The sequence below is a fragment of the Micromesistius poutassou genome (genome assembly GCF_964030765.1).
Source record: "Micromesistius poutassou genome assembly, chromosome: 18".
Taxonomy (NCBI): Eukaryota; Metazoa; Chordata; class Actinopteri; order Gadiformes; family Gadidae; genus Micromesistius; species Micromesistius poutassou.
The window spans coordinates 9,331,377-9,348,107 of record NC_140288.1 but is presented as its reverse complement, the minus strand read 5'-3'; the positions used below and the strand labels follow the sequence as shown (position 1 = coordinate 9,348,107).

At 49.1% G+C, this 16,731-nt stretch overlaps 1 protein-coding gene across 1 annotated transcript in view; it reads left to right on the top strand.

Moving 5' to 3' along the window:
- Positions 1 to 15,529, top strand: part of hgfa (hepatocyte growth factor a) — a gene marked incomplete at its 3' end in the record, with an annotated part of 22,506 nt that extends 6,977 nt beyond the window's left edge. Inside the window, exons 5-18 of the mRNA XM_084483069.1 lie at positions 2,143 to 2,288; positions 3,469 to 3,589; positions 4,208 to 4,326; positions 7,047 to 7,212; positions 7,436 to 7,569; positions 8,242 to 8,335; positions 9,598 to 9,737; positions 10,969 to 11,001; positions 11,291 to 11,399; positions 11,801 to 11,875; positions 13,256 to 13,393; positions 13,848 to 13,954; positions 14,281 to 14,414; positions 15,365 to 15,529. Coding sequence (XP_084339195.1) covers positions 2,143 to 2,288; positions 3,469 to 3,589; positions 4,208 to 4,326; positions 7,047 to 7,212; positions 7,436 to 7,569; positions 8,242 to 8,335; positions 9,598 to 9,737; positions 10,969 to 11,001; positions 11,291 to 11,399; positions 11,801 to 11,875; positions 13,256 to 13,393; positions 13,848 to 13,954; positions 14,281 to 14,414; positions 15,365 to 15,529 — 1,681 coding nt within the window. The remainder of the gene's footprint in view (positions 1 to 2,142; positions 2,289 to 3,468; positions 3,590 to 4,207; positions 4,327 to 7,046; positions 7,213 to 7,435; positions 7,570 to 8,241; positions 8,336 to 9,597; positions 9,738 to 10,968; positions 11,002 to 11,290; positions 11,400 to 11,800; positions 11,876 to 13,255; positions 13,394 to 13,847; positions 13,955 to 14,280; positions 14,415 to 15,364) is intronic.
- Positions 15,530 to 16,731: the final 1,202 nt, after the last annotated feature.

Genomic DNA, 16,731 nt, shown 5'->3' with positions numbered 1-16,731 from the left:
GGGACGCCAAGAACAAGCATGGGGGTAAACGGGACCCCTTTCCATTGTGTGTGAGTGTGTGTGTGTGTGTGTGTGTGTGTGTGTGTGTGTGTGTGTGTGTGTGTGTGTGTGTGTGTGTGTGTGTGTGTATGTGTGTGTGTGGTAGTAAGTGTTGGTCTTTTGGGGGCTGGAAGGGGAAATCTGAGGTTTAAGAAGCCATTGAGGGAAACGTGAGAAAGTTTGTTAGAACCATACGGACTTGAGCCCGAGACTTTATCAATATAAAAACATTAGACATCTATTCGCCAGATCTTTTATTACAGTACTTTGTTACACTTTTGTTAGTATCTTATTTTTTGAAAGACATGCTGCACATTCTTTGCTATAGACTTTGGAGGTACTTTAGCGTCTAGGCCTGCTTTAAATCGCTTAGCGCATCACCAGGTGCATGTTCTGTCGCTAGACCAACTGTAGCTAGACATACTGTAGCATTTTCTTCAGGTCTAGATTTCATCTTTAATAAAATCCTTAATTCAGCCAATGTGTCTAGCTCTGGTGCGTGCGTATGTGTGTGTGTGTGTGTGTGTGTGTGTGTGTGTGGTGTCTGCCTGTGTCCCTTTGGGAGATGGTTCTGGCAAAGAGATGAATGGCTGGCTAACATCTGTTAACGCAACATCATTATGGCGCGCCCGCTCCCATGCTGTGCCGCGCTGCGGACCCTCTCCAGATGCAGCCCCGCATGAAGACGGTTTAGGCTCCTTGTAATTCCATTTAAACATGACAGACTCGCCGTATTCTGTGCACTGAAACACCGCCGGCGTGTATGGTTCAGCTTAGTGCCTACGACAGCACTCACAGTGCCTGTTCCTAGCACAGCCTTTTGGACGTATTTTATTGGTTACTTTTGTGACTGAATCAGTTTCTGCCTGTCTATATATCTATATATCTATCTGTCTGTCAGTCTATCTCTGGCTGTCTTAACATCTATCTATCTATCTGTCTGTCCATCTATCTCTGTGTCTTTCCTTCTATTGTTGTAGACGACTATCCGTCTGCCCGTCTGTCTGTCTGTCTGTCTGCCTTTCTGGTTTTGCGTCTTCCTGAATCTCTGGCTTTCTGTCTGTCTGTCGGGTCTGTTTGTCTGAATTCCCTCCCGTTCTCGGATGAATAATGTGGCACGTCAACTTTGAAGCCCCACCGAGGCCCCAGGGAGCCGGGCAGCGCGGCCTCCCCCAAGACGAGGCCCCGTGGCTGGGTCGAAGCGTTCACATGCGCTGGAGGTGCAGCTCCCATGCTGTTTCGCAAGCGAACCTCTTTTTTTGGATTCAGCCACTTTTATCCATCCTATCCATTCCCACTAAGGCGTTTTTCAGCTCACGCCAATTTCTTACGCTATATCTCACTCTCCCTCTCTGTGGGTGGGAGGAAGACTGTGGTCCAAAAGCAGGATTCTTCCTCTAACGTGCCAACTTTTCATCATTTTCAGACAGGTGACAGGAGATTCATTTCACACACTGTCCGTTTCGTGTGGTCTGTCCCCCATCGTTCTGTCCCAGGTGTTCAGGCCAATAGGCCTTCTTTGTTTGAAGCAGCGGTAGTATTTTGTCTTCCCCGAGGTGCATCCCACTCGATGTGATGCAACGTAGCAGGCAGGCAGAGCAGGAACCGGGGCCTCCGATGTGTTCGGCAATTGGCAGCCAGGGAGGCGTCCGAGGCTGCTGCCAGTGATTCGTGACATGGTTCTGTGCTGTTAGCAGTTAGCGTGCTGTGACTGGGTCAGGCTGCGCTGCACATGGCCGGCTGGGAATAGGGCTGGCGGCCGGTGAGGCGAAAGGTGCAAATCTGTTTCTTCTTCTGTCAGAGAGACGGAGAGAGAGGGGGTTGTGGGGTGTGGGGGGTGGGGGGTGGGGGGGGTGAGGTTTGGATTTCCATACAGTTGCAGGGACTCTAAAGTTTCCAATCAAGGTGGCTGATGTTTATACTGCATGTAATCTCCCCCATGAAACTAAACACCCCAGGTCTTTACACAAGTTACCTAGGGAGTCTGTGTTTGTTTATCGCCACCAATCAGGTGTTCAAACACCAGCCTTTTGCGCTATTTCCGTTTTGAATACACCGTTTTAATGAAGGCTACCCACCCCCCCCCCTCTCTCTTGCTCCCAGGTTCTTTCCGGATCAGTTCCCGAAGCGAGACCTCAGAGAGAACTTCTGCCGGAATCCCATTCCCAAAAACCACGGCGGCCCTTGGTGCTACACGACGGACCCCAACATACGCGTCGAGGAGTGTGGGATCCCCCAGTGCTCAGAAGGTAGGGGCCCCCACAGCACCCAGTGCTCAGAAGGTAGGGGCCCCACAGCACCCAGTGCTCAGAAGGTCGGGGCCCCACAGCCAGACCCCTAGTGCTTAGAAGGTAGGGGCCCCACAGCCATACCCCTAGTGCTCAGAAGGTAGGGGCCCCACAGCCAGACCCCTAGTGCTCAGAAGGTAGGGGCCCCACAGCCATACCCCTAGAGCTCAGAAGGTAGGGGCCCCCACAGCACCCAGTGCTCAGAAGGTAGGGGCCCCCACAGCCAGACCCCTAGAGCTTAGAAGGTAGGGGCCCCACAGCACCCAGTGCTCAGAAGGTAGGGGCCCCACAGCACCTAGTGGTCAGAAGGTAGGGGCCCCACAGCCAGACCCCTAGAGCTCAGAAGGTAGGGGCCCCCACAGCACCCAGTGGTCAGAAGGTAGGGGCCCCACAGCCAGACCTTTAGAGCTCAGAAGGTAGGGGCCCCACAGCCAGACCCCTAGAGCTTAGAAGGTAGGGGCCCCCACAGCACCCAGTGCTCAGAAGGTAGGGGCCCCACAGCCAGACCCCTAGAGCGCAGAAGGTAGGGGCCCCACAGCCAGACCCCTAGTGCTCAGAAGGTAGGGGCCCCAGAGCCAGACCCCTAGCCGGCGGTATGGAGATCAGTCACAGCGACGGCTCAGACCGGACGCTCCTGGACAGAACTTAATTTCACGTTATGAACAATAAGTTGTTTGAAAATGGTGCATAAGCATTGCGCAATTCTTGTGATTCTGTTTAACGCTCAGACCTAGCCAGACGGGCGTATTCAGACGCTTTTTATCAACAACTTTGGACGTTTGGATTAACCCTTAGCCTTAAAAATAATGAAAAATAATGAAAATATATGACATAAAGGTCAGGACACAGCACAATGCAAAGGTTCACATACTCCCTAAGAGGACAGACACACGCATATACATACACAAGATAAACACACGACATAATTCAAAAGTGAAATCTGGAATGTACAAACTAAAAGGAGCACATTTGTGCTGTAGTTGCTGTGGTTTCCTCTCTTCCTCCAGTGGACGTTGCCCCTGGTCGCATGACGTCCTCTTTGGGCGTACGGCGTTGGGCCAGCGTGTCCCCGCATTCTGTCATTGGGTGTTGGTGCCTCGGACCTGACCAGTGTGTCTCATGTTGCCCTGATGTCACACAGAGGTGTGCATGACGTGCAACGGCGAGGCGTACCGGGGGAGGGTGGACGAGACGGAGAGCGGCCGCGAGTGCCAGCGCTGGGACTCGCAGAGACCACACAGACACCCGTTCCAGGGACGGACGTAAGGCCGCCCGACGCTAATCCACTTACACCAGAAACAACTTAGAGCGCCGCAGAGCGCTGCTCCTCCGGCGTATACACTGGTGGATACACCCCCCCCCCCCCCCTCCCACTCTGCTGCTCTGCAGGTGGCTGGAGGGGAAACACACACACACACACACACACATATACATATATACGCATATACACAAACACACACACACACACACACAAACACACATGCACGTACGCACACACACACACACACACAGATGGCTGGATGGGAAACACACACACACACACACACACACACATACACACACACACTTACACACACAGACACACACACATCCATATATACATAAGGAGCTTTCCCACAGACCAGGCCAGTGTTGAACACACCCAGTATATTACACTAGCAATCAACGGCATTACCCGTGGGATGCGGATGTCATCGCTAGTTATGGCGTATGTTCCGTCAGTCACGCAAACTGAAACCAGACTCTATTTTCCTCCCTTTTTCGGGGGAAATCCCTCTCTCTCTCTGTCTCTGTCTTTCTGTCTCTCTGTCTCTCTCTCTCTCTCTCTCTCTCTCTCTCTCTCTCTCTCTCTCACTCTCTCTCTTTCTCTCTGCCGTTAGGTACAGGGATAAAGACCTAAAGGACAACTATTGCCGTAACCCTGACAACCGTCTCCGTCCGTGGTGCTTCACCATGGACCCCAAGACCCCCTGGGAGTACTGCAACATCTCCGTGTGTGGTAAGGCCCGGGCAGGATGCGACCCCTCGTAACCTCCCCCCTCCCCCACCGCCCTCTGCCCTCAGCCCCTACACCCCCCTGCCCCCCCCCCGACAGGAAGCATGAACTACAGGTGGTGTACAGGTGCCTTCCCCCCCCCCCCCCCCCCCCCCCTCATCCATTAGGGACTCAGAATCCATCACAACCCACCTCTTCAGACGAGCCTTGAGACCATAACTCACCAGTGCCGCCTTTGTGTTCTATGTTCCTTCTTCGTCTCTGTTTCCTATCCTTCAAATGTCCTGTAACGTGTCCCTGAGTTACATGAGAGGCACTTCCTAACGTAATGTATTGGTAGTCTTATTCTTACTGCTCCATCGGCTTTTGGTTTTAGTGATCGTCTCCAGAATGCAGACTTGTCTTTTTTCGTGACATCAAGCCTCGATCTCAGAGCAGACAGGAGACTGTGGATTTAGTGCTTTGCTCAAGGACACTGACATGGTGAAGGGAAGATGGTTTAAACACATGTTTACATTGTGGCGGTCTGGCTCTGCCAGTTAACTGTTGTACTCTGAACTTTGTTCTCAGTCCTGCTGTGTGTTTCTGGGTTGTTGTGGGGAGAGCTCGGCGCCTGAATGCATTCGCAATCTATTTACTAAACACTCACACACATTTGAAGACCTCTCCAAGTATCCACCCACGCACACACACACACACAAACGTCCAAACCCACACACACGCCCCCCCTCCCCCCCACACACACACACACTGAGGCCATCAGTCCAACGAGTGCTTGCCTTTGATTCTTGCCTTTCAAAGTGTTTTCCTGATTGTTTTCCTCTCTCGGCGTCCAGTCACTCCTCAAGTACACAGTCCTACAGGCAGTGAAGTGCTTTCATCAGCAGCTTCCTCCTGCCATGCTGAAGGCTGGCACGGGGCCCGTGTCCCCCCCCTGGTACCCTGCTGGGGGACACGGGCCGTGCTAAGGGGAGACAGCCAGTGTTTTCTGTTCCAGGGTGGTCGGGGCGGTCAGATATGAGAGTTGAGGCGGTGAAGTACACAGAACAAAAATGTTTTGCCCGTAAACTCCTCCAGAGTCCTTTGGCCGGGAGCGTTCTGTTGACACTGCCAGGAGTGTTTGATGTGGCTCCGGGCTCAGCTGGGGGGGGGCGGAGCCTGCTTCTCCACACCCAATGGTAAATAGGTTGTTTGTGGAGAAGGGGAGAAGGGGTCTCCACTTCACAGAGCCCTGGGGGGCCCCATTTATTTTTTATTATGGAGATCACTTGGTAATGACAAGGGGCCGCGAGGGGCCGTGATCGGGGGCCCCCCTGTCACAGGCCCTCGGCGCTGCGGGAGAGAGGAGAGTCACACAGCTGGGTACTTTGTAGTGTAATGACGGTTGTTTGTTATGGGATGGCGGATCTCATTGTTCCTGAGGGCGCAACAGATCTGGCGGGAAGACAGGGATGTTAGGATGCCTCGACACAACGATGTCAATGAGGAGCCGTAAACCAGACGTTCTGAAGTGTTTAGAAGACAGCTGTCGACCCCGCACATGCACACGCACGATAACACACAGTTATGCACACATGCATGCAGTAGTAAACAAACATGCATTCTTGCTCTCACGCACAGATGTACACACACAAAATCAAATATACACACATGCATTCAAGGACTCACACCCCCAAGGACTTACGCACACAAACGCAACAAAACACACACACACACACACACACACACACGCACACGTGTACTGTATATGAGTTGATTTACAGCTAGGGAGTGGAATATGTATTTGTCCAGATGTGTGTGTATATCCCTCTATGCCTGCCCTCAGAAAGATAAAAACCACTGACCTGTGCTGTTCAGTGCACACAGACACTGGCATGCATTACATCAGGCCCAGACATCCTCCTCTTCCTCCCGTTCTCATCTTTCTACTTCAAAACATTCCCCTTCCTTCGTCGTAGTCTCCCAACTCATTTGTCAAAGGCTAAAGAAACAGAGACAGAAATCCGGAGTGGAGAAATCACTTCGCCGCTCACTCCTAGCCCTGGACTCCCTCTCCCTCTCCCACTCCCTCCCCCTCCCCTCCCCCCCTCCCCCCCAACAAAGCAGAATTCCATCTGATGGAATTCATGTTTGGAATGGTTTCCGGGCAGATTACATGGCGGTTGGCGGACACACTTGAGATACAGCGAGACCTAAGCTCTCGCACGGGAGTCAAATATTTCAGCAGCTTTTTTTCATGAAAAGCATTATTTTGACATTAATATTAATGCATACTTTACAAGTGTAAAAGCAGAAAGGCCGGTCAGTCGTTAAATTCAATACAGGCACAAGCATTTCAATACTGACGTCTCCTTTGATCATCGATCACCCTTAAACAGACGCAGTACTAAATTATTGCAATGCGTTAAATCATGGATAAAATGAAATTGTGTTATGAGAGCACATCGAGATCAGCTTTCATATTTCTCTTTCCCTGAGAAGAAAGGTTGCAAGCATGACAAATTCTTTTTGGGAATACCAGTTCAACCCGGCACACTTCTTCCTTCTTTCTTTCTCTCTCTTCCTCGTCTTAGTCTCTCCATCTCTCTCCACCCCAGAGTCATGTTTTCCCACATTCTTGTTCATACTTATTGCCTATATCTCATTAAGATGAAGTAAACCAAACAAACCATTGACCCTCTGTCGTCTCTCCTTCTATTGGTCTGTGTGGATGTTTACGTTAGATTCTCCGGAAGAGCCGTCAGTCAACGTCACAACGTCGTGTGTGCAGGGAAAGGCGGCGGATTACAGAGGCACAGTGAGCATGACTCCCAAAGGCGTGACGTGCCAACGCTGGGACTCCCAGTTCCCCCACAACCACTCCTACCTTCCACAGAACTACAAGTGCAGGTTGGTTGGGTCAAACACACCCATTTCCCCGCCTTCGGGATCAGTAAAGTCTTATCTTATCTTAATTGATCTTATCTTGGTGAGCAGGCTGTAGACTAGGTCCAGTTCTGCTGCCTCCTATACCAACATAAAGGATTTGCGTGTGTGTGTGAGGGGTGTTATGAGTGTGTGTCTGCTGGTTTGTGGTGAGTCACATTTCAAAGTTTCACCCTGTGTCTTCCAGAGATCTCAGAGAAAACTTCTGTCGCAACCCTGATGGCTCCGATTACCCATGGTGCTTCACTACGGACCCAAATCAGAGGAGGGCCAACTGCACACACATTCCCAGATGTGATGCTGTAGTCTCTCAGAAAACAGGTAGGACACCGAAACAAGCTTCTACCGGGTGATTCTGTTTGTTGGTAACTAGAAACATACCGATGCAGAAATCGGTTCAGATTTGGGGCGTGTCATTACCCAGTAAAATGTGAAACCCCAGGAGTGGCAAAGAATGTATCGTGCTGTGGCAGAATAAACTTAGAAATCGACTTAAAACAAATGGTGTACTCTGCACGAGTCCCACAGGACCGGGTGACTTGGCAGACAGATACCCAATACATCAATTTTCGTAGATGCACGAATCAAGCTTAATAGTGATGAGACAGAATTTGGCTAGTTGTTCTCAATGTTTCCCATGCTTTGCATTTCAAAAGACCACACATGCCACAGTCCCAGAACGCTCTGTGAAAGCTCACTTTCCAGCGCACTTGTCTGGTTCCGTTTAACGACAGACATTCTGAGATTGATATTTCTTTCACGTTTTGTTTTTAAATTCTGGAACCACCAACTGCAGAGAAGCCCTTGACATTAAATTGATCCAAACCACAAATATAGGTCTGCTTCTAACTTACTTACGCTATGGCCTGTGGAAATGATGACTCTTGGCCTAGACAACATGTGTCACTTCGTTTTACGCTCACGAACCACAGCCTGAATCAATCATTTGTTTTTGGAATGATCTTCTAACATAACATTATTTCTCTTTCTCAGAATGTTACCGAGACAACGGCGAGGCCTACCAGGGCACATTGTCCATGACCAGGTCCGGGATTCCGTGCGGCGACTGGTCGAATCACATCAACAGGTGAGCAAAAGCAGTTGCATCTAGTTAGACATTTACGTTCTTCCCTTGTTTAAGAGTGTGTCTTGTCTCTTGTCGGGTTGGGTGCGTCTATTGCAGAAAGTGTGAAGAGATTTCCATGTTTTCCGTCTGACTCAGTGGATACTATTTGTTGTGGCTCCCCTTGTCTGGTGAAAATCCCCTTGGAATGAACGACGCTAAGCACTGAAAACAAACAGGGGAAACCAGGGGTTCCTCAGGGTCAGTGGTGGGCCCAATTATTATTCATCAAGCTGACGAGTTGGACCCCCGTGGCGTCCGTAGAGCGACCCGCCCTGGAGGGATTGTTGCCCGCTGCAGGGCCTGTCACTGCCGGCTGAACTATGGCTGTTGGAATGACTTAATTTACAGGAATTTTAAAAGCCAAAATGACACCGACAGATGGACATGTTCCAGAGCCGACCCCTGACCCCAGGAAATGCTTTCTGGGCAAAGTAGATCAAAGCCAATCAGCTCCCTCATGTGGACTGTTGCCAGAGAGTCTGCGCCGTTCAAGGTCAGGGGTCGGAGTCGGGAAAAACTGCCGAAATCCACGGCTTGTTTAACATTTCTCCTGGGAAGTGAAATTATCCTCACCCCGAGACAAATTGCGACCCATGGGTGAGGTTTAGAAAAATGTGCCGCCATCCCCCGAGCGCAAAGACAGATAAATCCACACGGCCGTGAATGAGGCGACAAAGGAGGAGTCTCTTTTGACGCGCGTCGTCAGAGACATAAAACGCTCTCCCAATTACAAATACACATAACAGGCCCGGAATTCCTTGGAATCAGGAGCACAGCTGAAGTGTTCCGTGGAGAGCGACGCTCCTGCCGGTGCAGGTCCTGGTGAATGTTTAGAGTGTGTGCTTTCGTACTCCCCAGAGCACGCTCCGTGAAAAACTCTTTCCTTCTACGGGCTCTTCGCAGAAAATGCACAGAGAATTCATGGCCCTATAGGAAAGCCGTGCTCAGACTTTCCGAGAATACATGAGTCGCTTACCATGTGTGTGCGCGTGTTTGTGTGCGCATGCGTGTGTGTGTGTGTATATGTGTGTGTCTATGTGCTTGTGGGTGTGCATGGGGGTACGTGTGTATGCGCAATAGACTGTAACCAGTGCGTCCCCCCGCTTGTGTGTCCGTGTGTGTGTTTTGGAACCAGCTTTGGATCAATGTTATTCCTCGTCTACTGTGAGAATGCAGAAACGTGGAGCGTAATGCGAGCCCCTGGCCCTCTTGTGTTTTAACAGTAGGGATCCTCACTCCGCAGCGTCCCACGTCGTGCTGGAGAAGAACTACTGCCGGAACCCGGACCGGGACAAGAACGGCCCCTGGTGCTACACCAGCTCCAACAGCCGTCTGGCCTGGGATTACTGCGAGCTGAAGAAATGTGAGTTTGCTTACAACCCGAGACTCGCCTTATCTTAACTTCTGTTCCACCCCCCCCCCCGTCTGCATTCTGTCAACCCCGGTAGTTAGCATCAGGGGCGTAACTTGGCACAAGTCTGTTTCCATCGGAGTGTCTCTGTATAGTCGGCTTAGGTCAAGAGGTAGAGCAGGTTGGCTGCTAGTTCGATCCCCTGCTCCTCCTAGCTGAGTGTCAAGGTGTCCCTGAGCAAGACCACCTCACCCTGACGAGCTGGCTGTCGTCTTGCCTGGTTGACGCCGCTGTGAATGTGTGTATGAACTGTTGTAAGTCGCTTTGGATAAAAGTGTCTGCTAAACGCCCTGAATGTAGAGTCACGTAACGGTTTTTAAATCCCAGAGATGTAGGGGATAGCCCCGGCAGCTCCCAGGTGCATTTGAGAAAGCAGGGCCATAGAACACATGGTTCACTCTCCAGCTTAAGTCAACGGTGCACTCTGTCCCCAGTTCGGCTTTGACTATAAAATGCTCCTTCTCACACACCAATCCGCTCATGGACCCACGCTATAGCACCGGTCGTGTCATGCAACAACCTTTTCCCACACCCCTCCTCACAAACTCTATGTGACAAGCTGCCTAGCTGCACCAATGGTGTGATTTATCATTACTATTATTACCAGGTTGCATCATGAGTAGCATTATCGTTTCAGCAGTCGACTGAACGCCCGTGGTCATTTAGTAAAGACGTGATTTTAGTACACAACATATGTTGACTAAGTGTACTCCTGACTTTCACTGTGTCTTACAGCACACCCTTAGACATGAAAGCTGTCAGGCCTCCAGAGTTGGAGCTCGACTGTTAGCTGGGAGCTTATGTCATGCCTTAGCTGCGGCTTTCTCCTTCTTTCCCTCCAATTGGCTCAGGACGTGCCACGGTTTGACGCCAAACGCCAAACAGATGCAGGTCTCCCCTGCTTCTCTGTGAGGGCGATACAGAGCAGCCATTGTTGTTTGTTGACCCGTCAATTCCTCGGGGCTGCTTTCAATCTGCCCTACACACTGTTCATGACTTTGTTTTTTTGATTTTCCTTTGACGGATTGTGTAATCGTTCTGTAATGTGAAACATGTCTGCTGTCTGCTCGCTCAGGCAGTTTTAAAATACTTTCAGCAAGAGGGGTTTGTGGAACAAAGCGATGGTGCAGATGTACATTTTGAAATTGTTCTTATTCTTGTGGTTTTCTTCTCTTCGTGGCAGGTGAATCTCCCAGAATCAGCGCTCCGTTAAGCAGTGAGTATATTTGACTAACCTTTCTCCAGCTCTTTATCTTCCAAACCTTTATTGTCCACTCATTTCCAATGCAGCATTGTGCTGTCTTTATTTACTTCGTTTGTTAATGCAAACATCTGAATTATCATTCTTTTACTTCAAAGAAAAGGCTTTTCATTCTCCACATCCAGGAAAAACTTTGCCATACGGTGATGTCTTTAACTTGTGTTAATGTACGTAACATGAATGTTACGTACATTAACATGTACTAATGTAAGTAACATGCATGTTCCTGTGCTTCCCCTCGTAGATCTCACCGCGCCCACAACCTCGTGCATCGTCCACATAAACACCCGGATAGTGGGGGGGCACCAGGTCCACGGCTCAGACGGCAGCTGGGTGGTGAGCATCCAAAGAGAGTAAGTGGAGGTTTTAGGGTTTGAAACCCAAATGTCACTTTCTCTCTTGAGCAAAGGCCCAACTGCTGCTAACTGCACCTTAATGACATGTATCTAAACAATGGATACAAGTTAAAAACAACTAACCGGTAACTGTGGAGAAATTAGTGCAACTCTAAATGTTTACGTAAAGTGACGTTCATGACAAATTGCGGCAAATGCAATCCCGATGTGTCTGTTTTTGTTGGATAAGTAGCACGACAAAGACTGAAGAACCTCTCCCATCACTTCTTTAGTTATTATTCAAAATGTAACAATTTGCACAATTTGTTTTGAATAAGACATGGCGATATCGTATTCGATTGCTGATATTAAAACATTCTCAGTAATAATGTTGCAACCTTGCTGTGATGTTTGTCCAGGAACAACCACTTGTGCGGGGGGACCCTGGTCAGAGAGGACTGGGTGCTGACCGACCAGCAGTGCTTCACCTCCTGGTAACCCCCTACTCTGTGCACGCTCCCACTGTGTCTGCTTTAGTGTACGATCCTCTCCCGTGCAACAGCCGCTCTAGTGAGTGTTACTCAATCATACCACCCCGAACGCAATGGGTCAGCATTAAGAAATACAACCATCGTCACGCTTTCATTTGATTTATCATTTTTTTGCTCGTAAATATTTGAAATGCTGCACAGAAATATTCTTGGTTATTTAATGTGTTTAGAGTTCAGACGCCAACAAAATCTTACACATACTCGCTGGTCCTCCTGTAAACACATTTCCTGGAGTCCTTGGCCAGACTCTAGCACATCCTCTCAGCCTCTCCAACTACTTCTCATTACACTGCTCACTTTCCTTTTCTTGTATTGTAGTAAAAACCAGCTATATCCTGTTATGTGGATAGCCTTTGATGAGATGTATAAACAAGCACAAGACAGATCTGGGATGTATTCCATCGCCGGTTTTCGCTGTAGATCAGTGCAACATTGTACAACATTGACATGTGTCAGTCCACCCCTTGTTTAGCTTCATGCTGTACATAGCCTCTGAAGGGATGGTGGTTCGAATTCCCCCTGACTCTGTGGGCACAGTGTATGTGTTGGAGTGAGATTAGGTTTTCCGGTAAAACTCCACCTGTCAAAGGTCAATATCAGACACTGGAGGAAGTATGAACTTCTACATCAGGGGTTGTGACCACAGCTGGGCCTTGCTTCATAGTTTAAATGCTTTGCCCTTTGCAATAGTAAAATAATTCACTGGAACAATGTATTACAGCAATGGTTTAGCACTGCTTAGACCACAGAACATTTAGAATTCTGTTTAATCCAAACACTCTCAATGACTTTGTTAAACATACACTTTGGGACATATCACTCTTCTTGCTTTTTTCACTCCGAAGAAGAACAGATTGAGTGCAAAAAAACAACTTCCTGGAAAGCTTGAGATGGGGTGGATGGGTTTTGTTCTTGAAAACACTTGTTGTTTAAATAAATGTGAAAACTGCATGGAAAAAGTTTCCAACTTAGTTTGAACAAAAGTGGTAAAGTGACACGGTCTAAATGTCATCTAGTCACAGTGATTTCCCTCCCCGTACAAACCTCCGGCAGGCTACCTATTCGAATAGAAAATGACTATATCCACCGGGGATGAATAGTCCTGTGGGCTGGGGTGTTTGATTCTCAGCCAAAAGGTTCTGAGTTCAAACCCCAATGTCCCGCAGTCTGCCTGTAGGCCTCCTCTAGCAAGACGCACAACCTGCTCCCTAATGACATCCATAAAAATAAACATGACTGCAAGCATCTGGGTGAAAGTGTCTCAATGACTGGAGCGTAAACAGCAGGGAAACAGTCCCCTGACAGTGTGTGCTCTCCGCCCAGCGTCCCAGACCTGAAGGACTACAGCGTGCAGGTGGGCCTGCGTCACCTCAACGCCTCCGCCAGCCACCCCCGGTTGCACATCTCCCGGCTCATCTGTGGCCCCGAGGGATCCAACCTGGTGCTCCTCAAACTGGAACGGTAAGCGCTCCCCTGAAGCCTGGATGGGTGTGAACACAAGAAAGACAGCACAATTTTTGCGTAATCAACATAGTAGTAGTCACTTAGACCTAGTTTACAGTAATGTTCATGTAGCATACAGTATATTATCAATATTGTCCACCTAATCCTCAAATTTTGACATTCATTTTTGCCCCTACATTTGAACTACTCAAAACTTATTGTTTATACTGACATACTTTTTTGTGTTATTCTTCTCTTCATCTCTACGTAATTCTATTACATGTCTGGTACTTTCTGCTGTGACACCAAAGTTTCCCTTCTGGAAACGTTCTATCTGATCAGAACCATCCAATGTGGGTTTTCTAATTGTGGAGAAGGAAACAAGTGTTCATTCTCATGTATTTACACAATGATCCGCTAACGATGGAGATGTGGCAGTGGAAGGTATTCTAAACACTGACGTCTGTCCCAGGCCGGCCCCTGTTTCCGAGGGGGCCACCAGCATCCAGCTGCCGGTTCGAGAGTGTCACATCCGTGAAGGCACCAACTGCACCATGTACGGCTGGGGAGAAACCAAAAGTACGGAGACCTCGCTCAGACTCGCACTCAAACTCGTTCTGAACGCCTCCTTGTACAGACGGGTTGTGTACAGAGAAGTAATTTCTAATGCAACACAGCGTAGGGCTTGCAGTGTTGCGGAAGGGTTTGTGGTGCGTCCAGAGTCCCAGAACGCATGCAGTAAACTTGACCCTATGCAGAAAACTCTGTGCAGCAGTGCAGTACAAACCATTACTACTGGTTTCCCACTTTTTGTGAAACCAATATGGGACGTTACCTTCCTCTGGTAATAACGTCGGACCAAATGGAATGCTACTTACTGTCCCGTCTTGTCACTCTCTGCCTAGATACCGGACACGAGGAGTCATTGAAGGCCGTTACCATGCCGATGGTCAACAATGAGGTGTGCTCGCGGCTCAAAGACGGCGCGGGGGACAGCCGAGTGTGCGCCGGCGGCAAGAGAGGAGAGGGCATCTGTGACGTAAGTCGTTGTGTCAGTGACCGTTCAGAAAACACCAATCAGAATCATTGGTTATGAAGTAGCTTGGCTGTGACATTATGTATAACGGTATCAGGGTAGAGACGGATAAGGTTAGGTTACTGTCCGGGTGGTGGGGCTAAGGCTAATGGTAAAGGTTGGGGATTTGGGAGCGTCTCAACTTCCTGTCTGAAGCATGGACAGACAGGAGACAGTCTACTGGCCAGGGATTTCGACTCTGAGAAAGGGACTGCGTTCTATCCCCAATGTCCGTAGGCATCGTTGAGAAGAAGCTTAACGCTGAGCTCCACAGGAGTAGGAAATGTTGCGTTTAATGAGTGGACGGTCGGTTGGGAAACGCAGCAGCGTGTCCTGATCGCTCCGTCCAAAAGAGGAAACAGTTAGCGTCGGCTCACCACTCTTGCAGAGGCTTAATGGATGAGAAATGATTGCTTTTCTCATACATTGGTTGTTTTTGATACACAAAGGAACGGTTAGTGATATGACAGCAAGGCATCGCTGATGATGATCTGTGCATGATCAGTGCATCCAAAACGTACACTTAGTAGTAAAGTAGTGGTAATGATCTGTACCTAAATTGACTCCATAATGATCTGAATCAAAACGTACTACATAATGATCTGCATCTAAGTTTAATACATAATGATCTGCATCAAAATTAGCGTAAGAGATAAGTGTATCCCAAACTTCATAGTAAAATAGTGGTAAATACTATAATCATAATGTATTCATGTACTGTCAAAGACGGGTGAGATTGTCCAGGACCATCCATTCTAAACCATTATGGTTACCATTATATATTATCCATTATGCACCAGGGCTGTGTTAACTACACAGGGTTAGGGTTAGAATCTGTCGCTTAAGGTAACTATCCAGGGTTAGGGTAAGGGTCCATCGCTAATCCTCTCCCGCCGTGTCCCCCGTCCCTCCAGAAAGACAACGGGGGGCCACTGGTCTGCCAGGACCACCAGCGCAAGGTCATCATCGGCGTGAGCGTCCAGCGGACCAAGTGTGCGTCGTCCCAGCCCGCGCTCTTTGTCAACGTGGCCTTCTACGCCGACTGGATCTACAAAGTGTTCAAGCACTACCCCAGTTAGGAGCGGGGGGGGGTCGGCCGTCTGAGGGGTCCGAGTTGGCGTGCGGGCGGTGTGACACGAAATCCTGGCGCTGCACAGGGAAGAGAGGACATGAGGAAGGAAGGAAGGGAGGGAGCTAGGAAGGAGGGAGGGAGGGAAGCGCTCGCGAGGGGTGGTCAAGGGGCCGATAGAAACCAAAACAAAGCAACGCTCATAAATTCCTGCCTCTCTCCAGTGTGGATGGATGACAAGACCGCTGGGCCCTGGGAGCACCATGGGACCAGCATGACAGAGGGACAGGGGGGCCCTATTAGGGTCTTAACGGCTAGTCACCAGACAGGGGCAAGAGTTCAGCGCTTTGGACTCGTCGGATCCACAAAGGAGACAGTACCAAGTTTGGACGGAGGCCACTGTCTGACCACACAGCTGGAGAGCTGCAGGTCCTTATTTAACTTGCCCCGGGCACCTGGAACGTGCATCAGTTGTATGTCACGGAAAAACAACTCTGAATCCATGCTGACAGACGACACTGTGGGAATGCTACCTGTGACTGTGTGTTTCCTGGAGAATACTTGAATAATAATAATAATAATAATAAAGACCAAACCCAAATGCCAGCCGTCTGAGATGGTGTTCACTGGGCGTTTAACTGGACTGCGACTACACCGAAGTAACATGGGGGGGCGTTGTAGGATTTATGTTGCAGAATGTTTTGTTATCAAATACTTAACAAGTGTCCTTATGCAAAAAAAAGACAGTTTGAGCTGTCTTTCATGAAATTGTGGGAACATTTTGTCACCAAATACTTACAAAAATAAGGTTTTAACTGTTAATTCTTTAAAATATATTTTAGGTATTTTCTTACCAAATACTTCCTAAGTGTCCTTACACTTACAACAATACAGTGCTACACCGACAGCCAACTTGTAATACCATTCACTTTGAGTAGCTACGCTAGATTCCCCCCCACCTTAGCTGTGATGCTAGTTTCCCTCCGCTGAGGAGGGCGATTAGCCCAGAAATGGCTAAACTGCTCGGAATGACGATACTCTACAGATTTAGCACGGGGGAAGCGAAGCGCCATGCCAAGTATAACATGGCTATTAAGTCTCCTGTTTGGAGGGAACTCTGGCCCTTGGTGGGCTGTGTGTGGTCAGTACAGACATAAGGTAGTGCAAAGGGGCTCCGTTTGTATATAACTGCAGATGTATTGAATATGTTTC